The sequence below is a fragment of the Sander vitreus genome, chromosome 20 (genome assembly GCF_031162955.1).
Source record: "Sander vitreus isolate 19-12246 chromosome 20, sanVit1, whole genome shotgun sequence".
In the NCBI taxonomy this organism is placed as follows: domain Eukaryota; kingdom Metazoa; phylum Chordata; class Actinopteri; order Perciformes; family Percidae; genus Sander; species Sander vitreus.
In genome coordinates this window covers 17,555,188-17,579,703 of record NC_135874.1, presented here as the reverse complement: position 1 = coordinate 17,579,703, position 24,516 = coordinate 17,555,188, and the positions used below count along the sequence as shown (strand labels likewise).

The 24,516-nt window shown below is 42.5% G+C and overlaps 2 protein-coding genes across 4 annotated transcripts in view; one reads left to right on the top strand and one right to left on the bottom strand.

The window, feature by feature from the left end:
• Positions 1-14,044, bottom strand: part of LOC144535737 (formin) — a 51,052-nt gene extending 37,008 nt beyond the window's left edge. For 2 of the 3 annotated variants that reach the window (XM_078278344.1, XM_078278345.1), the window contains exon 1: positions 124-2,600. In XM_078278344.1, coding sequence (XP_078134470.1) covers positions 124-1,959 — 1,836 coding nt within the window. In that variant the 5' untranslated portion in view covers positions 1,960-2,600. Of the gene's footprint in view, positions 1-123; positions 2,601-4,520; positions 4,688-11,419; positions 13,116-13,973 lie in introns of those variants that run through there. The other variant, XM_078278346.1, reaches the window with a different exon arrangement.
• Positions 14,045-16,257: 2,213 nt separating this feature from the next.
• The window catches only part of LOC144535601 (ryanodine receptor 3), a 115,306-nt gene continuing 107,047 nt past the window's right edge, over positions 16,258-24,516 (top strand). Inside the window, 1 exon segment of the mRNA XM_078278139.1 lies at positions 16,258-16,305. Coding sequence (XP_078134265.1) covers positions 16,258-16,305 — 48 coding nt within the window.

The window sequence follows — 24,516 nt, the reverse complement described above, 5'->3', positions numbered from 1 at the left end:
CTGTGCCGACACATGACAACACATGCAAAAACATCAGCATGGACCCTTGCATTGCAATGATACAGCACCAATTCCCCTCATCATATAGATAAATAAAGATTTTAAATAATTGGGATTTCATACATTAGCCTCTGTGGGACTGTTGAGTTCCTTGCCAGGGGATTTGGAAGTTCTCTCAAAAATAGACCTCAGGCTTTCCTTGTCATTCTTGATTCTCTTTTTCACGGCCTCCAGGTCCACATCTTCTGTTTTTTCCTTTTTGATAGTTTTGGGGCCGAAGATGCTCTTGAAGGTTTCATAGGCCAAGTCTGAGGTTTTCTTTTTCTCCGGTGGGGATGTGGGGGTTTCTGGGCCTGGAATTTTCGCTCCTGCACCCTCTTCTCCATTCTCAGATTCTTTTCTGCTGTTTTCAGGATGAGCATCCTGCCCAGCCTTTTTGGTCTCATCGTGGTTGTCTACGTTGAGCAGCTGACTCAAGTGTCCCATTACAGTGCTTTTTGTTTCTGTAACAGGTTTAGGCTCTGCGTGTTTTTTGACTGGAGTGACTGTCTTCTGTTCAGGGAAGAGCTTGGCTTTATTTACCGTCTTCTTCAGGCTGAGCAGGGCCAGGTCAGCATCCTTCTCACTCTGTTTGATCTCTGACACTGTCTCCCTGTCTTCCCCCACCGCTCCTTTCTTCAGCACCCGCAACCCACTGAAGAGTGCTGGCATCTGGAAGGAAGGGGGCGAAGAGAGCACCGTGCCCCTGGATGGAGATGAGGTAGAGGAGGGTGCATTGGATGAAGCTGGAGGTGGCATGTTTGTTTCTGATGTCTTTGGAGCGGTTATGCGCCATTTAGCAGGACTGGAACTTGGCTGGATATCACCTGGGGACTCTTCAGTTGCAGATGACCGTGACATGTTTTTTTTAAACCCTGTAGGGTGATTTGTGATAAAAGCAGAGTTTGACGGCTCCTCTGGACTGGAGGATGATTGGACTGAAACTTCGGGAGCGTCAGGGCTGGAGGGAACAGAGGAGGACACCTGGCTGGAGTGAGGTTCCTCAGTCCCATCCTCAGCCCTTTGCTCATGTGTCTCCTCCTTCTGTGTTCTATCTAAATCCTGCTTTAAAGGAGAGGCTGTTGCAGCATTTTGAGCTGAGGCCTCCAAAGCCAGATGTCCGGAGAGGATAGAAGAAACAGGCAGAGAACAATCTATGCTGGCAAACTCTTCACTCTCATTGTTTCCCACATCGTCTCTACCATTCTCTCCCGCACCAGATGTTTCTACATCCATAGACATGGTGGTGGTGCGCTCCTTGGGACTGAAGCCATCTGCCTGTTTGGAAACTGAAGAGACCAGAACTGGCCTTGAGTTAGTTCTGTTGACAAACCTGTCTGAATATAGAATAGCTAGTGATCTCTCCTGAAGTTTGTGTGTTCTAAACACAGGCACTTGGTACTCTGCTTGTGCCTCATTGGCATCTTTTAGCTCATCTCCATCACCATGCTCCACTGTATTATTACCCTCCTCAGGTAGGGAAGGCTCCCTGGTCCTGGCAAGCTTCTCCAACAAACTAGTGCTGCTGTTGGCCGCCTTCTCATCCTCATTTTCCTCATTGTCACTATACGTTTCCACCCTCGTGACCTGGACCAGATCTAGATCAACCAAGGTTGATGTTTTAACCTGGTCCTTGCAGGTTTCCAGTGATTCAGCCCTCTGCCCTGTATCACAGGAAGCAGTCACATTATTCTGATGAATACCGTCCCTCCCTTGGAGCTTGTTCTCACGGTTAGTGGTTTGACAGCCTTCAGGAAGAGGATTCTCCTCATCCGACAGCTCCTTGAAAGACGTCAGCACAGCCGACTCCGCGTCTGAAGGGGCAGGTGTATCTCGGCCGAAGAAACTGCTGAAGACATTCAGGAGGGAACTAGTGGGCTGCCTATCCGGTCCATCTGAGTTATTACCCACACTGTCCATTTTTGCGTGTCACACTGAGACCAAAGAGAGGCAAACCAAAACAGGTAGTAGCTCTGGCAAAATGTCCATTGAAAATGTCACAAATGTCACCACCTCCAGTTATCCAAGCTGATCCTTTTCTACCTCTACCGCTGACTGGGAACAAAAGGCCTTTGTATGGACAAATCTCCCGAGCTCCTTTTACCTTCTCCAGGAGGGCATCATTTACAACAACACTATCCTGTATTCTTGTTTAGTGAGGCACAAGCAGGTTCTACATAGTAGACTTTCATAATATCAAATAGAGTCTACTACTGACTGTATGTTGTCAGTAGTACAGTTCAGCCTCCTCTGTGCGAGCAAGATCACATGATGCTGCAAGTAAAGACAAGCTGTTTAGTGGCTGGAAGCATGTCCTGCTGTAATCTCCCTGGGAGAGCAGAGTTCACCTGCCTTTCACGAAAGCATTCCCAACTGTTCCGACAAGTGGAGCGGTATTATCCATAAAGTCGTGGGTTATCCTTCTCTATATGCTGGCATACAGTATGTATACAGAGTCCATGACTAAACTGTACTTCTAGTTTGTCTCCGTCTTTCAGTTCACAAGGAAGCCCTGTGTGCCGTTGTGTGAGAAAAGAAAAAAACACCTCAGGTTGGAAAAAAAAAAAAAAAAAAGTGCCTCACTGGTCTATCCAGTCTGGGGACGCCTCCCTTCAGGTTCCTCCCTTCCTGGGAGGGGACATGCAGAGCCCGGCACCGCAGGTGTCCGATTACCTCTGCTCACTTCCGTAAAAAATGGCTACCAAGGTAACAAAATAAATACAGAGGGGGAGTCAGTCTGTGTCCAGGTGGAGAGCTGCAGAGGTCCATTAGTCTAGCACTGCACCATTCGGCGGTGAGCTACTGCAATACGGGGTGATTAGTCAGCCTGGCTTTAGCCAGCTCTAGCTAACATGCTAAGAGGCTAACATGTGTGATTAGCAGCTCATGAACACCCCCAACAGAACAGTTAGGAAAGAAAATTACATTTTGATTCACTTACCTTAAGTCTCTAAGTACAAATCTAAACTGGAAGTTTAGATTTGAAGACACTTTGAGGTTTTAAAAAGTTTGCAAGCTAATGTTAGCTAAAGTTTACAAGCTAACAACAAAAGTTTTTCATGAGAAAATAAAACAGCAGGAAAAAACTATTTCTGTTGTGTCTGTTTAGCATTCTTCAGACTGTGGTTGCCCTTAGCAACCAATGTCACCCTCCATGAATGCATTCCTTCAGATTGCCTGATTGACCCCAGTCTAAGCAGGACCAAAGGGCACATTTCTACACATTGCTTTTCAAATATTTTGAATCCAGTTTTAGGACTGCCCAAGAATTATACAAAAAATAATATTTAACAATACTTTCTCCCCCAGACACAGAACCAATGACTAATACTTAACACTACAAGAAACACAACTGGAAGACAAATTTACACTTTTAAAGACTCAAAATGGTAACATTATTAATGGAAGTAATGAACCCAGCATGTCTTACCAATAAAAACCGATAACACCAATACCACTTGTAATTGCATTTCCTATGATTTTTTATTTTTATTTCCCTCTTCTGAAGAATTAAAAGGGGGCTTCTGTGGCTGAGGAATTAAGTTATGCAATAGCAACGGTATTACATACACTCACAGTAAATTTGACTAGTTTTACTAGAAAGAGGCCTGACTGTGTGGCCGGGTTGGGTCAGTAGTAGAGCAGGCACACATATGCTGAGAGGTTTATGCCTCGACACAGAGATCCAGGGTTCGAATCCGACCTGTCACAATTTCCTGCATGTCTTCCCCCTCTCTCTACCCTTTCTCACCTAGCTGTCCTGAGGCCTGAAAAAAGAGGCCTGACTGAGAGACAAGACCATGATATGAACACAGATCTGACACATATAAGCTCAAAATAGAAGTGAAATCATTAACTTATAAGTTGCAGATTCTGAAAAACACGAACTACAGATCTAAAAAAAAAAAAACTATCAAGTCTAACCCACATAATTAGATTGTGTCATTGTGACAACCCCCCTTTGTGTTTGATCAGCTGGTTCAACACACTGAGAATACATCATGAACAAGAGAGGTGTGTTTATTGAAGTATGAAAGATGGCGGTCACTTTCATAACAATACAGTCTAATTCTGTACAGCATGGCCTTTGTACTGGTATGTTAACTGAATATGTTCACAGTCAGGGCAGTTACTGTGTCTTGGGAAAACAATGCATGCTTGCGTTGATTCACTACCCGCCTAAAACACACCCAGACAATCTGCCTCATCTGTCACAGGAATGAATGCAAGTGAGTGGAGTGATCTCAGTCAGTTTTGGCCCCAGTCTACAGATTATAATCCATGACCTGTTAATCCATTTCTAAGAATTCATGATCAGGTGGTTGAATGCCCGAATGGAGAGAAATTCCTATGGTCCCACGAGAAAAAAAAAAAAGAAAAAAAAAAAAGTGCTATGGTACACTGCTCTGCATGTGAAAATACACATTATGGCTCATTTTTGACCTGTAAGTAGGCTATTTGTATTACTTGAGAGCCCTCACCGTGCACTCCAGTTTGGGACAGTAGGGTGTGTCCCCGATGAGGTCATCCTCAGGTGGTGTGATGCGTAGAAAGTCAAGGTGATCAGGGCGTGGAACGCGGGAAATGTGCTCCTGAGGTTCATCGCCATCCAACATCCAAATGTCATCCTGACGCAAGAGGGGATCCTCTACACAAATACACAAACACCACCACAGGGTAAATTAATACTTCATGTTGTACAATATATGCATACTGTAGCATGGAAAAACACAACAGCATAACAGGTGTGATCATGTGTGACAAGGCTAAATAAGTAGCACTGAGGCAAGTTGTTTTCCTGTGTAACCTGCATGGGAAATAAAAGTGAAACCAGTTGGAAAGCAGGCATCAGAATCTTTTAGCATCAAGCAAGAGGGACCACTGTTTTGCTGCAGGCTTGAGGGCACACAGCTATTTTTATCTGCACTTAGCCGGCCTTGTTCCCATCGTCAACACCAGCAGAAAGCCATGCTGATCCAATAAGGAAAAATGGCTGCAGAGCACTGGCCTCAAAAACAGATACCACTATTGATTTGCATTCAAGAAATGTTCACTGTAACAGAGCCATGGCATTGCTCAGTGCTACCAATGTACTACAATAAATGGTGGTTGCAGACATGTGTGAAGTTTGCCTGTGTGTTTAGTCATCCAAAAAGGACCTGAAGGAGTGAAATACAGGAATTTAGATTTGGAAAGACTGCCCTCTCCTGACCAGGCAGTCACACAGAGGGTGATGAGTGCGCTGCAATGATGAAGAGTGTTAAGAGATATTAGAAAATCAAGCTAAAACAGGGTAAAAGTACATTTTAAAAGTTGTATACAGATTCCTCCCTCTGTGCAGTTTATGCCGCAGTATGCTGGGGAGGTTGGATTCTGTGCATTTCAAACCACTTGGACTTTAATATTTACTGCTCAGTGAAACACTGCAAACACAGCTTCAACCTGCAGAAGCTCCCTCTTGCACTGTACCAAGATGCCCTCTTTATATACAGTCTATGCACCGAACAAGTCGCATGGTATTAACTTCAGGAACCAGGCTAGTGCCTCAAGTGCCAACACAGGAGGGACTCAAGGTGCACAAGCAGAAATGCAATATCGCATTCTTCTCACGTGCATGGAAACATAATATATGTCTTGTCTTCATTCACTGTCTCAAGAGAGTCAGTCATGCAAGAAAAAGGGAGGAAATGTGCAAGTTAAGAGATATGGGGCAGGGACAGTGAGGTGAAATAATAAAGAGGAAGAAAAGGATGTGGAGAGAGAGGAGAGAACATAGTGGGAGTGAGTGGGGGGGGGAGGGTACAGATCTTGAAGCTTGTTGACCTCAATTTCCTGCTGTAAGACAACACCTTGACCTGTTTGGGCAGAATTATGAGCGGAGAAAAATAATAACACTTCCTGTTCGATAAGCTGCTAACATATCCAATAACCTCCCTTTGTATTGAGTATTTCATCCTTGAAGAGGACATACAGTATTACTGTACTGCCGTCCAGCAGCCACTTCTAAAGCTTTGGAAGTCCCCTTGTATAGCTCCCCAGAGTCGGAGTCCCAGCCAATGCAAAAAATTCAGTTAGACACACACACACACACACACACACACACACACACACACACACACACACACACACACACACACACACACACACACACACACACACACACACACACACACACACACACACACACACACACACACACACACACACACACACACACACACCTGGGGGGGGTCGGCTTTATTAAAAAAATGGAAGCATTGAAATTCAGCTTCAGTACTCTAGCACAATCAGTCATTATGAGACAGCAGCAATGCCTGCAGTCTCTCCAGTTATCTAGGACTTTGACAACAAGGGAAAAAAGGGATTAGATTAATAACTTTTACATTATGATAATGCTGTGCTGCATGGTCCCGCAGTGGGAACTGCTGACTAGGTTGGGACACTTCCAAATGCAGAGTTAAGCCCAGGCCGGGCCAAGGAAAGGGAAACAATGAACACCCATTGATATACGTTTGATTTGTTCCTTCATGACTCCCAAAACATTACGATACACGTTTAAACAATCTTAATCTTGTGCATGTGTGCTTATGCTTCCCCAGATTGACTGCTAACCAGTTACTTAAAGTAGAAGGGCACTCTGAGAGCCCAGACTTCCACCAGAATTTAATGGTTTCTTCCTGGTCATGCTACACCCTTCCACCAAGTTTCATGAAAAATCGGGCCAGTAGTTTGTCCGCAATCCTATAGACAGACAAACAAACCAACAAAAACAGATAAACTGAGCCAAAACAAAACCTCCTTGGCGTGGGTAATAAGTGTAAGGTACCCTACACTGCCGTCATCTGGGCAGGGAGAGGAAAAGGCATGGACTTCTTCCTGTAGTCAAACCTTTATTGGTGTTTTAACGTCTCCTTCAACTTTTAGATGCATTAGGTAATAAAAGACACAGACACACACAGACACACACACAGACACACACACACAGCTTAAGTTCACTAACCCTGGGTAAAACGGTGTGCTTATTGCCTTTTAATCTCCCTCCCTGCTGCTCTATAAGCTGAGACTAAATCGCAGTGTCCATAGCTGAAACGAGTGCAGATGGGATTGTGTTTGTCATGCAGTTTGGTCTGACAGCAAGTAATGCAATGCTAACTGGAACATCCCAAGACAACAGCAATCCATTGAATTCCATCAAGAGTCAATACACATAATGCACTGCTCTTTAGCATAGTCAATTCTTCAGAAATCTACACTAGGGCTTCCGTAGAGCAAACCTGCAGGTGTTGACTGACAGTGCTGTAATTTGACTGTGAAAATCACGGTGTGTGAGTGAGCAGCTGTCAGACAGCATGGGTGTTTCTGTGCTACAGTAAGCATTATGATTTTAACAATATCGTATCTGTCTTTGGCACGGCTCAAAGGCCGTCTAATGTCTGATCCTGACAGCTGGGTGTTGTCAGCGGTGATTTAATCCACCTTTCACTCTGTCGGCTGGTCATCACTCATTCAGTGGTCAGAGAACGCTTTGTGGAGGCTGTATTGAACACAACAAAGCAGACATGAAATCACTAAAAGCAAAGCTATTAAATATAAGCAGCAATGACAATGAGTTAACCTGATCATTTCTTTGATATCAGTAAGGGACTACTGCAGGCCAGACAACACAGAAATATCTATATGCATATCTATAAATACAAAGCTTTCACAAATTAACCCTATCTGTTGGCACGCTACAGTTTCTTATTCTTATAACCCGGTCTGCCCCATTTTATCCACTGAAAATCTATAATCTCATCTTGCAAAGTAGAAAAACTGGGCCATGTGGCATGCTGAATGAATCTGGCAGCCTCCGGCCCCCTCCATCACTTTTAGTCAGGGATCATAGACTTTTATATAAATCATGAAAAAAATGCAGGATTTATAAATCAGCCTCTTTCTTTTGCACCTGTCACAGCTGTTTTTCCAAGCAGGCTTGTCAGCTGTGCAGGGCTGTCAGGCTGGCTGATTGACTGACTGGTTTGGCTGGCTGTGCTAAGGTCCATGCAAGGGGGTAGCTACAAGTGGAAACTCAGAGATGAGTGCTGTGGCGCTCTGAGGGCCAGAGCAGCAATGTAGCATGACATGATGCTCACAGAGTCATCATTACTCATTTGAAATGCAGTTCTGGAGGCTGATGGGATACACAGAACTGAGGAAGAGTGAAGAGTGCTTTCATTGGGTCTGGCGGGCCATTGACTGGGAGACATGAAATTTGGTTAAGTTCACTCCAGGCCACTGCTGAGTGTGTGTTTAAAATAGTGGGGCATTGAGGAGAATCCTTTTTAAAGCGGCATATACTGAAAATCACAAGATGGAACATAGCTAACTTTTGCCACGGTGGCAATCATTTATTAAAGAAAACAAGTTACACGTTATATTTGTGCCCTGTTTCTCTACATGTAGTATGCAGCTCAGAGCAACACTGTGAGACAGACTGATTCACTTCATTATGTGAATAGAGCTGGCCCTTGTCTTCACTGGGTGGAACAATGTTGCATGGCAGGGCATCTTGTGTTGAATGACAGCTAGCAGGGACAGTGGGATGATACACTCTTGCGCTGCACTGATCAGTTTCATATGACCTTGCAGGAACGTATTGGGTAATCTGATTATGGTGTTGCCTGCCATATGTCAGACTATAAAATAAGTAGGGAACGGAGGGAGGGGGGATAAAGAGAGAGGGAGAGAGAAAGAAACAAAATGTTTTAAAGCATGTAATAATCAATATTTTTTTACGACAATGGATCAGTGTAATGTAAAAAAAGGTTGCTTTAAGGGAAGTTATATCACCCGGCGCTGCAGCTCCCCTCAGCAAACGTAAAAGCTCTAAAACCCACTGTACACTACCTGCTCAGCACCAAACGGCAGACAGACAGAGTTAGTGGTTAGCTGGTTAACATAGCGAAGCATTTAGCTGCTAAAGAGCCAGATATTTCCATCAGAAGCTAGTGAGGACCAAAAACAGAGATAAGAGGAGAATATTGGACTTACATTTACCAGGTGGCCAGAAACGACTCCAAATGAATGCTAATGTTGTCATGTATCTTCTAGATGTTTCTGCTGCCTCCAATCTATTATTGCAAGTTTTAATGGTGTTTGGGATGACTGTCCTCGTCAAAAAGCTAATAAGTATAACAGAGAAAAAGCAACACAAATGCTAACCTAAAGAGAAACTAACAGAGATAGATTACATAGGCATTGTGTAAACACACATGAAACAACCACATACACACCTTTAGTAAGTGTATATAAAAGGTATTCTGTTCCACAGATTAGTGCTAGAAACAAACAAGATAATTTGTTACATTAAAATTACAACTTCCATCTACATAATCACACTCATTAATAAGCACTGAGCTTTAATAACAAAGTACAGATTAAAGAGCCCGGATCATAATTAGTTTATTAGTTTTACAAAGCGTGAAGGGCCGGGTTTCACACTGACCTACTTAGCCTTTTTGGCTGGACCCTGTGATGTTTGTTTATCTGCGTTAACATCTGAAGTGTATTCAATTATCAAGCAACCTCTAGTAAACAGCTAAGATGCGGGAAAATCGACAGAAAGATCTTTTTAAAGATTAAAAGGTTTAAGCTTTCACTGTGAAGGAATTTGGTTGGCAGGATGTAGTGAGTGTAGGAGCTACAGTGTCTCTTACAGACTTACAGTTATATCTGATGGACTCAGGCTATTTGCTGAGACCCATGCTCAGGAAATTAAAAAAAGCATTGAACACTGAAATTAAAAGGAGGTGTGGTCTAATGCCAATGACAATGTGGATTATGCGTGCGTGCCTGCGTGTGTGCATAAATGTTAATGTCAGCATCTGTAAATGCCTAGGTGAGGACACACAAGGACAGTGTCATTTCAGTGGGAATCGATCCACATCATCTCCACATGAGTAAAGCTGGCCTATCCACCAGTTAGCTTAGCTAAATATTTTGCTGAGCTAAGCATTGCTGGCTGTATTGGTTGAACTAGTGCTGGACTGTATTGGTTGAGCTAGTGCTGGACTGTGATGTAACAATTAAAATACTCCTTAAAGATGATGCGTAGTTCTTGAATTAGGGATACAATTGTCTACACTGACATTAAACCATTATGCTTGGTCTATTAGTAAATGATATTATCAAAGGAAGGCCATCAAATTAAATCAATGATTGTGTTACACTGACTGAAAGGGATGATTAACCACGTTACAGTGGTAGATAATGCAATAATGCTAAAGCATCCTTCGAAGCATCAGACCAACATCAGAAACATCAACTTTAAAAGTGCAGCTTGGAGTGATTTCAGAAAAAGTGTATAAACTTTAAAACCAACAGGGAAATCTCTTCAACTGACCACTAAACAAAAATCACAGAAAGGCATGAGCAGTTATGCTAAATACACACTGGCAAGACAAGTGAGATTAGCGATTGTAAAGTGAAAACAAAGTCACACTGACAAACTCTGAACTGCGCTTGTGCCATTGTAAGGGCATTGCAAATATTCTGTATGTTGTAAGTACTTAAAAGCATTTACTCTGCATTGTAGGCATAACATACAGTGGTACAGATTATGGAAAGATAAAAAGAGTTCTGCAAATAAGGAAACTCTTAATCCTTTTCTCTGTAACCCTTGTGTCAGCTGGGTCCCTGATCCTTTGTCAATTTTCTGTGAACTGGAGAGGATGTGGGTTTAGGGGAGGGATAGCAGATCCCTTAAAGTCCAAATTGGCAATGCTTCAGTTAACACTGACCGCACTCACGAGAACCCTGGTCAAGTCGAACTCCATGTTAACTTTGAGCCTTTGATCTGGGACACTAATCTCTGCCTTCCTCGGTGGCGCTGAGAGAGTTAAAATGGATCATCAGCGGGGGTATTCTCAGGCCCTGCTTGCCCCTTGTACTACTCTGCTAGGTAGGTTTTAATTTGTGATCACACGTCTGAGCCAAGACGAGAACACAGCAGACAAAACTAACAGGAGAAACATTTTAGAAAGCAATTTATTTATTAGTCTAGCTTGTTTATTAGATAACAGCCGGAGTGACAAAGTAAAACTCACTTTGCGGAAAATGTATGTCAGTTGCAATGCTGCAGAGTAATTGCTGGAGCATTTTAACAACCTCAGACAGTCAGTCTGACACAGACACACGCTTGCATCTCTCTTAAGGCATCTCTTTCTTGCTCTGTTCTTTAAAATCCAGCAACAGCAATGCCAGATGAAGGGCATATTCTGACACTACGCTTCATGCCACTAAGATGATAAAAGCACTTGTGTCAACATTCACATCAAAGCAGGGAGTTTGAACATGAACGAGTGTGTTCAAATTATGAGCGGTGTGATTTCTAATAGCTCACCTGTTGTTGTGGAGTTGCTGGAGGAGTTCCACTTGGAGTTGCTGGGCCGCCTGCTGAGGTTCAGATCCAGACGGGTGACAGTCTGTTTGTTGCCGTTCTTGTCGATGTCCTCAGTGAAGATTTTGGGCTCATCTGTGTTACTGGAGCTGTCTGGTTCATGGTCTACATCCTTATCTGAGAGCAGAACAATGCGGTGGTTGAGCTGTGGGCTTGCTTGCTTGGAGGATAGAGGGGACAGGACCGGGGACATGCTCTGGAGACTGTTGGATGCAGGGAAAGATGTGTTGAAGACCACAGCGAGAGAAGGTGAAGAGGGGCTCTTTGTGTGGGATTTGGCCTGGGGGTAAGGTTCGGTGGTGTGGGATAGGGGCAACCGTAGCCCCTCAGAAAGCTTGTTACCCGTCTTTTCTCTATTGACTTCCAGCAGGTGCTCTCTGTTTGGTCCTCTCCACTTTCCAAACCCCTGCTGGCAGCTGTTAGTCCCTGGATGTAGCACGGCTGGCCCTGCCCTGTCTGAGCATGTGTGGTTGACATGTTGCACTCTCCCTTCCACATCTTGTACTTTGGCCACCACCCTGACCCCTGTATTACTCTGGTTGGTTTTACTATACAGCTGCTGAGCAGACTTGACTGTTGATGCATTCTCAGATACTGTCTCATCCAAGGAATCAGACCTCTTAATTGGTCGAAGGTTGCTCCCACTTTCCCGTCTGGTCAGACCCTCCATCAGGTTGCAGAATGACGACTCATAACCCAGCTCACCGTCATACTCTGAGAAGTCATTGCAGAAATCAATGTAAGGGTCAAATGGCCGGTTATCCTCCATGAAGTCCCAACCTTCATGACCGATCTGGAAGGGTTCCTCCATGGGCAGGATGGGATTACTGACTGCACTGACATAAGAGTTGGTGACTGGGCTGTCGGTGACATGGCCAAAGGCTAGGTAACCACATGGAATCTGCTGAATTACTGAGGCTGAAGATATGGGCACACTGTTGAGAGCAGGAAGCTGAGTAGATGAAGTTCCACTGGTAACTTTTTTCATTTTACTGTGCAGCAAATCCTCAGCGCTGTCAAGCTTCTTGCCTCCCAACTTCTTCAGCTTTTTGCTCTTGGATGCCGCTGCCCTCTTGTGCTCGGGAGATACAGAGAGAGAATAGTTGTTGCTGCTGAGACCCTGACCGCCAAGGTGAACTTCCTGACCCTCCATGTAATCCTGGACTTTCCCATCCTGGTTACCCATCCTAACTTTGATGGCGCAATCCCTACACAGCGATAAAAGATCCGCCAGCAACTGGTGGTGCTCCGCCGCCAGCCAGCAGAGCTCTGCAACTGCCTCCTTTGTTGCCTGCTGGGAGATGCGGAGTTCGTCTGAGGAGCAGGAAGACTGGCCTCTTTGTTCGGACACTGCGAGATCCTCATTTCCCCGGTCATGGTCATTACCGACCCTTTCTGAATGAGGGGCGCGGCTCTTGTACTTAAAGCTCAGGGCCCGCCTCTTGGGGAAATACAGGCTGATGTTGCTTAGCTCATGGATGGGTGCATATAGGATCAGCACGGTGTGTGTGCCCTCCATGATGGGTGCCCTGTTAATCACTCAAGCACTCTGAGTAAGTGGTCAGCCCCCAGACAGAGTGACTGGGCTCGGAGTGCAGAGGAGGATCTCTGGCTATTCATCACCTGGCCTGTCCAGATACTGTCAGAGAGAAAGTAGCACACAGCTATAAATCTAAATATATGTCCAAAACATGTTAGTCCTACTAGTGACTTTAAAGTAATCCATAGGAGTTCAAGCTTTAGTTTACATTTTCAACATAGAATAGACATTCTCTCGCAGCTAGGGCTCTACAGAGTATTTGGATGCTAATGCAGAGCTATAGTTTTGAAGCATTTCCCAATAACGGGCCCTCCATATTCACTGTCAAACCCATTTGTTAATTAAAACTAAACAAAATCCAACACTGCATAGAATGAACAAGACAGTGATTCTATACACTCACCTTCCTAACAATATCTTATCTTCATCCTCCCGGCATTGTTGTGTACATAAAACATTTTTAAACCGCATTTTATAAACATTTTACAAGCTGCTGCCGCATAAAACCTGAGAGTGTCAAACAAGGTGACGACACATGCAGAGCCCAATGCTATGGCTGCCGTTTGAGATGTTTACAAGCAGAAAAACTAGCACACATTTGATATGTGCTGCAATGGATTCCCTCAACATTTGGCAACATCTCTGAACTGTTTACATCATAACATAATCCCGTGGGTTACTGTCACCTTGCAACAAGCCCGAGTGCAAGTTGTCAGTGTTAAAATGGCAGCATAATTACACTATCCTACGGGATTACTGCTGCCCTCTACAACTGGAGTCGAGAAATATTCAGTAACATTTATTATAAATCAAAAATGTAATGCATACAACTCCGCATTAGCCTCGTATCAGCTTCACGTCAATATTTATTTAGAAGCTGAACGTATGTTACAGTTAATTGCACCTGCAGCAGGATAAAGCACAACAGCACTTCGTAAAATATAAACAATTACTTACCCAATTTTGTGGCATGGTTAAAAAAAAAATCTTCTCTGTACTGCTGCCAGCCAGTGCTCACCGCTGCTTCACAGGGAAAGTCTGTCGTGATTGACAGGAGTTTAGTCCAATAGATAAACTCAGCGCCGGCTCGCCGCTATTTGATTGGTTCCTGAGTGTTTACCACGTCCCACATTTTGAGTCAATGCAGCTGCAGTTTGCAGGTAGGCCATGTGATGGGATTCAGTCTGTGCATCGTGCAATTTCCTACGAAACGGAGACACCTAGCGGCCAACATGTGCATCACTGTTATACCACCACGCTGCTTCAATTCATAACTGAAATTAGGCTAAATGGCCATGAAATAGCAACTTAAATGTTACGCATGTAAATATCTATAAAATGATGTTAAATTGCTAAAATGATAATGGAATAAGTGTCTCTAATTGGCCTATGTATTTTTCTTAAACTGTTTCCCGTTTTATAAATTTCCTGTCTGTATTCTAAGTTATTGTGACTGCTAGTGTGTAAATAAAGAAAAAATTCAATGAAATATTGTTCAAAAATAATAATTATTTTACGAATGGCTCCCTGAAATACAAATAAGAAAATCCGGTTCCTACCTGTCATTGTTTTGCGGGGGACAGGTGTAAGTGTAACAGACTCAGTAGCCTATGTGCATCAGTTGAGTGGAGAGCATGGAAAGTGGAGAGTCCACCGAAGTTGGGTGAACACCGTCTTTTTCGTATTGGCGTTGATTCAAGAAGATTATTGAACGATAAATCGCAGCTGCTTATTTCCCACAGGCCAGAAGGACCGGAGAACGCTACCAACCAAGAAAGTAGGATTACAATTTCAGAAATTGACTGAAATACCTAAGGTGAGTATTACAAAGGGCACTGAAATATGAACGTTATCATTAGCCTGGCGCTGGTCAAAAGGCTGTTAATTGGGCAATAAAGACAGTAATAAAGGGAGGAAGATAATTTGTAACCATAAAAGAAGGAAGAACAAACGATTTAACTGTGGTATGAGTAGAGGGAAGAAGGTATAAGGATCCAGTGCTTCTGGAATGAGGCTAAATGAAGAAAGGAAACAATCAGGAGGACAATGTTATGTCACAGCTTTGACACTAGAGGGCAGCATCGCATTATGATTATGTAGAGTATGTGTGTTTATTTAATTTAGTTGTAGATGAGTAGGCTTCATTATGGCTCAGGGTCAACTTTGAATCAACAGCGCGTAACCAAAGACCAATGATCACTGTTGTCACTGTATTCAGTCCACAGAAAAAAAGTTAAGTTCTCTTGCATGCATTTTTTATTGAGTTTAATCTCATTGGATGTTAAATAATGGAATGGTTATTCATCCAATCATAATGTTTTTAATAGTTTAACACATGTTTAATTAAATGTCAGTTTTGCAAGATGGGGTGTGTTCTACAGCTTCTAGGCTCTATTCATGAAATGAAGGGAAACCAATCCTCAGTTTTCTCGGTTATATAAAAAATAATAATATTGGCTTCTTTATAGCTATGCCGTGTACAGATTCTGTTTTCGGGTAAAATAAATGCAATTTGTAATTGTAGATATTTTAGATTTGTGTTGATATTGGAGGATGTGTGCCGGCCCTACGTCTGCTTTTAATAACGCATTCTCTGTGTAGGAATATGTTGGGACTAATGCTAAGCTAAACGCACACTATAACTATACATTGTATAGTAGGCCTAATATATGCTTTGTTCCCACATAGAAGAGGCATGTCTACACTGTGGGGTGCTGACCATGGTGCTGATCTGGACCAGCAATGCAAATAGCAGCTACATGCATTTCCTGCATACTGTAAAATTACGCTGTCGATTTCCTTTTCACACATTGACATGTTTTCTGTGACACCGTAGCTAGGAGATAGGGCGGGAAAACAAAAAACATACGTCATACTAATTTAGATAGTGATTTTTTTTAAAATGCATTTAATGCTTTTTTGTTTGAATATTCGCGCTTTGACGGTTGTATTAATACGGTTTGCCGGTGACGTCGAAGATAAAGACCACGCTTCTGTATCTCCGCTACACGACTTGGCTTCTCCCTGTTACCCCGCCACACCGCCCGCAGTTGCTCCAGCCCACCGATGCTGACACACACTCCTCCTCCGGGCGGTGAGCGGGGCTTGAGCACAGGGGCTTGAGTGACACATGCTGCGCTAGTCTCCCCGCTGTATGGCCGTGGATTAGCTATATGCTAATATCGATAGGAGAGAGGAGCCAGCGAAGGCTTCCCGAGTCTGAACAGGCTCCTTTGCAGCCATGGCTGAAGGTGGAGAAGGAGAGGATGAAATTCAGTTCCTCAGAACTGTAAGTAACGTTACATTTCCTTCCGCTTGTAATTGAAGCGCTGCTCTGGTGACTGTGGAAATACGTGTAGCTCTTTTTTTTCATGGTACCTTGCGTGTGGGATTATTACTGTCGATTGCCTGTCACTTGGCTTTTATCCCAGATGTCATTGCATCCTGTAGCCTTTGATAACTCTCTGCCTTCTTGCAGATGTTAGAGGCGGTGATAGTGCTCTATTGTTTTTGCGCATCGCTCACTGACAGCTATTGTCTTTTCTGCAGTCTCTGTCTCAAGAAGTTGACAGCACTATGTCCCATGTAAAACTTACATATGCACCTTGCTGCACCGTTGTAGTCATAATTGTTTACAATTTGACAGGTTGACGGTACAAACAGTGATTTAACTTAGTCTTTAAATAACTGGCATAATTAAAAGGTTTGTTCTTGTAGCATCACTTAAATCTCTTTTGAGGAAAAAAAAGGAGTTCTGAACCAGTGTGCATGCTGCATTATAATATATTCAAACGTGGTAGTGCCCTGGCAGTGTAGGCTGCCTGCCCAGACAGTCACCCCAGGGTTCCTGTGCAGCAGCAAATGTCTATGCAAATGAACTAAGAACAACATTTTGTATGAAATACAGTATTGCTACACCACAGGTTACTAATTCTGTCTTACTTTTTGGTCATAAATAGTCTTAAGTATTAAACATGCACACTATTCACTCTTCTTGGTTCTAGTACTACATTAGAGTGAAAGTATTTGCTATTTATTAAAAATGCATTTTCTGAAAATGAGTGTCAGTACAGAGAAGAACACATTCCACTGTTGTTAAAAAGATAGATGATGACATGATGTGCCCATCTATGGAGAAATGCATTGAGAGGCATATCATGTCTGAAAATACACACTCGTCTAGGACAGATGAAGGAGCTGAGCACTGGAGACCCAGAGACAGTAGGAGGTGTTTGGTTGCACATATCACTGGCACTGCTGCTTGTGGTTTCCCTTTATTAAGCTACTCACAGATGTGTAACCTGCTGTACTTTGAGGTAAACGGAGCAGGGATGTTCTGGATAGTTATGTAAATTATAGTAACATGGTCATTTTTTGTTGAAGTTTTAAAACTCATTTTACAAGGCAATGTCTTCTGTAATCTCCTAGTTATCAGCTGTATTTTACCCAGCAAATAACAGTGTCAACAGAGATCTAAGCAGATACAATGCAGCTTCATAACACTACCTTTAGGTATCAGATAAAAACACTACCTTTAGGTATCAGATAAACAACATACAGTAAGTGATAGACTCTTGACTCTGGCAGTGTTTTGGCATTGAAAGGCTTACCTACCCCAAGGGATGGTAGTGATCTTTAAAATGTCCCTTTTTTCTCTCAGAAAAAGCTGATACCTCCTCCATATTTGTCCCGCAGTCCCCCAACCTTTTAACCACAGCACATAGAGGTCACCACATCAGCATGCCTGCCACTCCAAAAAAGGAGCTGACATTTCAGCACCACTTTTCTGGGCTTGGACTTAAATGCCAAACCAATCAGGATTTTTGGAGAACAAGTTTCATGAGAGTTGTGGATTTAATCGTTTTAGCTCGCTTGGCTGTTTTGGTCCCATTTGTTCGATTCACAGGGAGCAATTTCCCCCCAGATGTAACTCAGGGAGAAGAATTGAGATGACATTGACTAAAGGAAACTGCTGTTGCTTTAAAAAGGGCTTAGCAGCAGCTTGTTGCGTCCCTCCACACAGGGAAGCATCTGAAAGGCTAGATGTTGTTGTGATGGGGGCGCATTGAGCGAGCTTGGTGTTCATGAGTGTAAAAGCGTGTGTTTGTGTGTGTGTGTGTTGAATGCAAATGCAGAGCTGTAGCTGTGTGGTGCAGTCAGGCTGCACCAGACGTGCCACAGCAGAGCACTGTGCAGAAATTATTCATTAGTCTCAGTAAGGCACAGCTCAACTACTCAGTGTAGAGGAATAGAACACACACACACACACACACACACACACACACACACACACACACACACACACACACACACACACACACACACACACACACACACACACAGTACATGACTAAAGTCTGTCCTGCAGAAACAGATGCTAAATTGGCTGCACATATATGCCTATTCTATAACACACATACACACTGGCTCTAAACTTGCTTTAACTTTTTATTTATTTTTTTACATTGGTGGCACTGAGTGGCGAACAATCTGTGAGGATATGTAGAGGCTGTATATTTCTTGCCGGCATCAAAATGTTGCTTGTTATTGGAGTCAAGGAGCTTGATAAAGCAGTTCACAAACTGCCTTTTTTCCAACAGCACAAAGTAATTTCCCTGGAGTGGTAGCAGAATTACCCCTGCTGGACTGCTACCTATAAACTCAGTGGGAGGAAAGGAAGGGAAGAGAGGTGAAGAGCGAGGGTATCACAGCCATGGGTAATTTGATGTTACAGGAAGAGGAACGGTACTGATTGTGAGCAAGGAGAATCAGAGAAAAGCTTTCTCCAAACTGCTGTTTAATGTCAGAGGGGGCAAGGGGGTCGCACCAACACTTTAATAAGGCTGCATATTCTGCAGGAACTTTATTCGTCCTATTTGGAAATGTCCTCGATGCACAAGCTCTAGCAGCACTGGCTTCATTATAAGCAGTGAATAAAATACCAGCTTATAGTTACATAGCTCAGGCTGCTCATTATGTAAGAGTAGTTTTCTAAATGAATTGCTTGCCTACTGTGCGTTGTCATGAGAGTAGAGAAAGAGGAGGGAATCATACCAAACTTTTTTTTTTCTTGTTTCACTCTGCTTTTTTTCCTGACAGAAGGCCACTTATTAGTAAAAACATGTTACAGCATGTGGTGCACACGCACACAGCTTCTCTGTTGCGAGGATCCCTGCTAGGCGAATATCAGATTCTGGTGATCTATTAGCAGTTGGAGTGGGAGTAGTGACTTTGAAAAGGCCAGACTAGGGCTGTGACTAATGCACTGTGGCAGCGCTTGGCTTGTTTATGTGAAGGCACTGGTCTCTCTTTGCATCCACGAGATGACTGTCAATGCGGCAACACAGAAGTAATGCAACGAGCCAAACCGGCAGACCAAAACATTAACCACATCAGAGGTAAAAACATAAGACCGTAAAGCAGTAAAGTGTTAGTTTTGGATATGCTATGTGCCCCTGATATCAGTACCAGAGCTTGCTGCTTCCACCCACATATGTCTCTGTGAACACCCTGCTGAGTGTCTCTTTCTTGTTCTTTTGTTGCTGTTGCTCTTCTCTCCCTTTTGACATTTCAGTTTCACTTTTTCCTGCTTTTCACTTTTATATCTCGTCTCCCTGTGGCTCTTATTCTTTTCACATCCATTGTGATCTATTGTGGCTTTACATGTTATTGACATGTGCTACTTTGTGTATCTATATGCTGTGCTGTATGTTTACTGGAGGATGTTCCCTCCAGTTTGAAATGGTGTAGCGAGAGATCCTGTTAGGGTGGAGGCTGCATCTAACAGCTCCATGATGGCCCAGAGGCAACCAAAGGTGCCCTTGATCTGCAGTGTGCACTCCTATAAAACTGTACAGAAGCATCTTTAGTGGGGCCAAGGCACAGGTGTTCCAGGTTATTGCTGACCTTTCATCACAAGCCTACTTTGTTTTTACTATATCTAAGTTGATACTTGTTTGTGCATAATTTTGGCGCTACAAGTACGCCTGACTTGCTTCATATTTGGCTCCTCCTGTTACTTTGTCACTTGCCTTGTGTATAATTATTAGAGATCACCATGAAATTATTCTCACTGATGAGAATTCAGGTCAGCACATCATCGCATTCTACTTGACACTAAGGAGGGGAGCTTTAATGTTATTATGAGGTCTGCTGTCATTTCATGGTTGAATTAAAAAAGTAATAGCTCAGTTTCATTAGCAACCCAGAAGGATTTTTGAGCATAATGGTGCAGATTTATGCGCAGAGATTCACTATGAAAAATTCTTGTTCTACAATGGGGAATATTGTCTTGTCGAGCGTTTTTGACATATGTTTTTACCAGCTGTTACTGAATCGCGTAAGAATGCTTGACGTTCCTTATTTCTATGTAATTATTTATTTCTGGGCACGTATGAAATCAAATGGTTCTATTTCTTTATTATTTATTTTAGTTTTCATAACAGGGTTGCACCTTAAATAGCCTTAAACTCTTGTGACAGGGTTTTCATGAAAGTGTTATGAGAAATTATACATTGATTTAAAACCAAAAGTGACCATGCTTCTGTAATGACAACACAGGTTCAAAGTATGTAGTGTCCTAACAATTTCTAATGTCGAACATACTATTAATTGCATTGAACAGTAAAGAAGACTAAACCCAAGGCAAAATCGAAAAACTAACGGCTTCCCCTCTGATTCCCTGTAGAACTGTTGAGAGGGCTCAGTTTTATCATAGTGGTTCTCTTGTTCTGGATCTAAAACTACCCAGAATGCAACGTTATATCATGTATAAGGCATGGTGTTGATCAAATACATTTTTCTGCACTGTACATACTTCCATATCCTTACTGCAGTATTGATTTCTTTCATATCGCCCATTCAAAAACTCAACTTGCAGAAAAGTAAGTTTGTGTAAGGTTTAGTATGGAAGTGCTGTTCAGCAGAAGGCTGTTTCTCTGTGTTGCGTGATGAAGATGGACGGATAAGATAGGCCTGTGATGTAGAGGGAATTAAGCCAGCAGGCCTGCCCAGAGACAGCCCAGTGTAAAGCTGCTGTAATGAGCTATTGATCGTGCCACCAAATTAAGAAATTTCCTCAATAATATCAGTGGCATGCAGTAAGCAGGCCTGATTAATCTGGTGTTTTAGAGCATGAATATTTAATAAGACGGTGTAGGAAGCGGCCTCCCAAAGAAGACTTTTGTTCTTTTCTCTTTGGTTGTAGACCTCCAACATGTGTGCCATTTATGTTTGCAACTATAGAATCAGAGGGTGGCAAGCCTTGATATGACAGTATTGACTAATGTGGACTCAAAATCCATTAGCAGATACTAAATTGTCATTGAATACATATATTGGTTCTTTGACCTAAGACAATTTCCCTCTAGCAAATTATGAATAGTAATTCAGAGGTGTCATGCATAAACCAATTTTTAATACTTAACACTCCATAAAACTCGCCACTTTTTGGATATGGAAACAGTTTTTATCATGTAGCCAGCATCAAAATTATTTAATTATTAAAAGATATTAAATACCAACCATTAAAATATTACACCTGTACTGTGCAAAGCTTCAGTGATGATTAGTGCCACCTTTGAGAAGGACTTGAATGAGTTTATCCCTCACACTATAGTTTGTATATATAGTTATAGCCTGAAAGAAAACAATAACCAGATGTATTAAAGTGAATTATATTAACAGTGTATGGCTGCCTACCTGTAATCATAAAAAACAAATAAAACAAGACCCATTCGATTTGTAATTAATGTAATTTCACTACTTTCAAAATGCATATCTATGCCTAACAAACGTCCACTTCCCCATCAAAACTCATGAACGTTTATTAATTACATGGTAGCATTTGCAAAAAGAGAGGCTTTCTGAAAAGTGGTTGGACTTACAAACCTATTTTAAATGTGTTGTATGTTTCTTATTACATTCAAATAAATAACACCCAATTGTTATTCACACCAGTGACAAAATAGCTGTTGTACCCAGACCAACCCTTCCCTGGCACATTTCACTTTATTCAAAGGCAAAATGATTTTTCTCCCTTATCTTTACTAATAGCGCTGATGTCGATGAGTCCTAGCACTTTTGGTTCTCTGTAACGTCTTGTTGCTTTGGCCACCTCCTGCTATCCACGGTTGGCTGCTTTGGACCAACAACAATGCAGTGTAATTAATCCTGCAAGCTCCACTGGCAGCGTACAGAAAACATGCAAACATAACATTGTTGCACACCACTTTCAAACAGGGCTGCTCATCTTGTTGGCAATGCAGGAAACATTAGCAAGTTGTTTTCATCTGTGTAACGTCATATTACCCAAAATAATGCTTGAAACATAATTTATGTTGAGCACAATATGACACATCTACTTATAGGGCGATGTGTTAGCCAGTTAGCTTTATGTATCCTGCAGTACATTCGCACTGCCGCTGTGTAGTTTAAAGCTTTGGTCCTGTTCTCCATTTCCTTTCACCTCTTGCCATCTTGTTTAAATTTAACCCAAACCATATGTGCACTTGCAACATAGGCTCTGCCACCACCAGCCATTGTTAGCCTGTTGTTAGCTGCTGCCTCCTCCATAGCTAACAGGGCTATCTCTGCTTCTCTTTGCCATTGCTTCTTGGCAGTTAGTGTTGGCTCACAGATACAAGGATGTATTTCTGAATATGCTGCACTCCAAAAGGCTGTGGCTATCCATTAGTCACTGGTAGATCAAAATATGTGCCCTCCACACTATTTTACTTGTGTGTTGCTTTCTCACCTTTGCCTTCTAAAATAATCTTTTTTCTTCTTTTTTTTTGCTACGCTCGGAGCAGTTGAGTGCACATTCATTCATAAAACCTAGCACTGTTTTATGTGCTAGGTTGTTGGCTGTTGTTTTTAGTTGTATTTTTAAAATACTACATGGTTTTAACAGAGTGATGTCACATCCTTAATCGAATTACCTGCCCTGACCTTATAGGATTAATTGATATTTAGCTAGTTAGCTTAGGTTAGCATAAATACTGGAAGCAAGGGGAGCTACTGTAGTCTCTGTCAAACTGTAAAAAAACATCTTAATAGATGAGCTTTAGGTGGATTTTGTTTAACCTTTACACAGAGCCATGCTAACTGTTTCTCCTTTCGTCCCGTCGTTGTGCTAAGCTAACAGCCTGCTTGCTGCCTCTGTAGCTTTTTGAACAGACAGACAGGACCCTGGTATGGACCTTCTCATCTAACTCATCGCGAGAAAGCGTATTTCCTAAAATGTCTGACAATTCTATATTTTGAAATAGGAATGTGATAGGTATGGCAGAAGTAGAATAGAAAGTATGTGGATGCTACATGTAAGCTTATAGTGGTTCTTCTTAATCAAGAAAAGAAGAAATACAGTTGGCTTGTTTCTGTGAGTCTCCCTGGTGTTGTCAAGCTTTCTCAGTTTTATCTCTGTTTTCTCAATCATTTGATGATGAGGTGCGGTGGGTTGTGCTGCACCGCATCAATTATATCCTCTTTCAAGGTGTCACTGTTTGCTGCTATTTTACCCAAAACAAAAACAAAGAATAACCTCCTCAATTGTAATTAGCTGCAAGCATGGCACCAAATCCATCCAGGGAGAAAAGGTTTGGCTCATTTACCACTTTCTGCCAGATTAAACAGATTCAAATCTGAATCTGAAGCCGTGACCAAACGTATGGCTTCCTGTGAAGATGTATTCTAGTTACTTATGTGGATACACTCATGTAGTAGAGCGGACATCTGGTGATGGAACTCAAATTAACACAGTTACATAGTTATAAGAAACATGTACACCATGTTTTAACTAAACCAAGAGGAAGTGTTGTATCTATTAGTTCACGTTCTGAGAACGTACCTCTCTTAAGTGTTAGTAAATGCTGTGCAACTGAAACATTTTAGGATTTCCCTGTTACCACTGAAACAATGTCAGTGTTTCAAACATTTTACCATGGATAAAAATAATTAAAACGCTCACTACTTGGCTGTGCTTGTGAATCATTCCCCTCCTACATACAGCAGCTCTGGCATAGATCTGTCGTAATTATGTCCAATGTTCTGTCTCCCCACTGTGCCCCTAATAGGCCGTTCAGAGGAGTGTTTACTGCTGCAATCTGCTGCTGTTGAGGCTCACTTTGTAGGAGAACGTTGAGTGTCTTTCTGAGTTTACTGAGTTTTTAAGCAAACCTTGATAGTCTTCTGAAAATGTAATCCTGGATCGTTATGCTGTGGGCAAGGTACTCCCAGTGCAACCAGAGCATGTTAGTGAAGCATTTTATTGACTCGACTAAAAGTGTGTAATTGAGTAATTTGCAGGATTTTCACACATAGGTGCATCCGGCGCTACGACAATTGCTGTGTTGAGAAAATCCAGTGATGTTCTCCCTCTAGGCAGTTGCCAGAGTCTCTGCCTTTTCATCTGATATTGACAACGGTGGCGTTTTCCCACCTCATAAAAGATTTATACATCTTTAACAACCACTGCGTTGCACCACGCCAGCACAGACGAGCA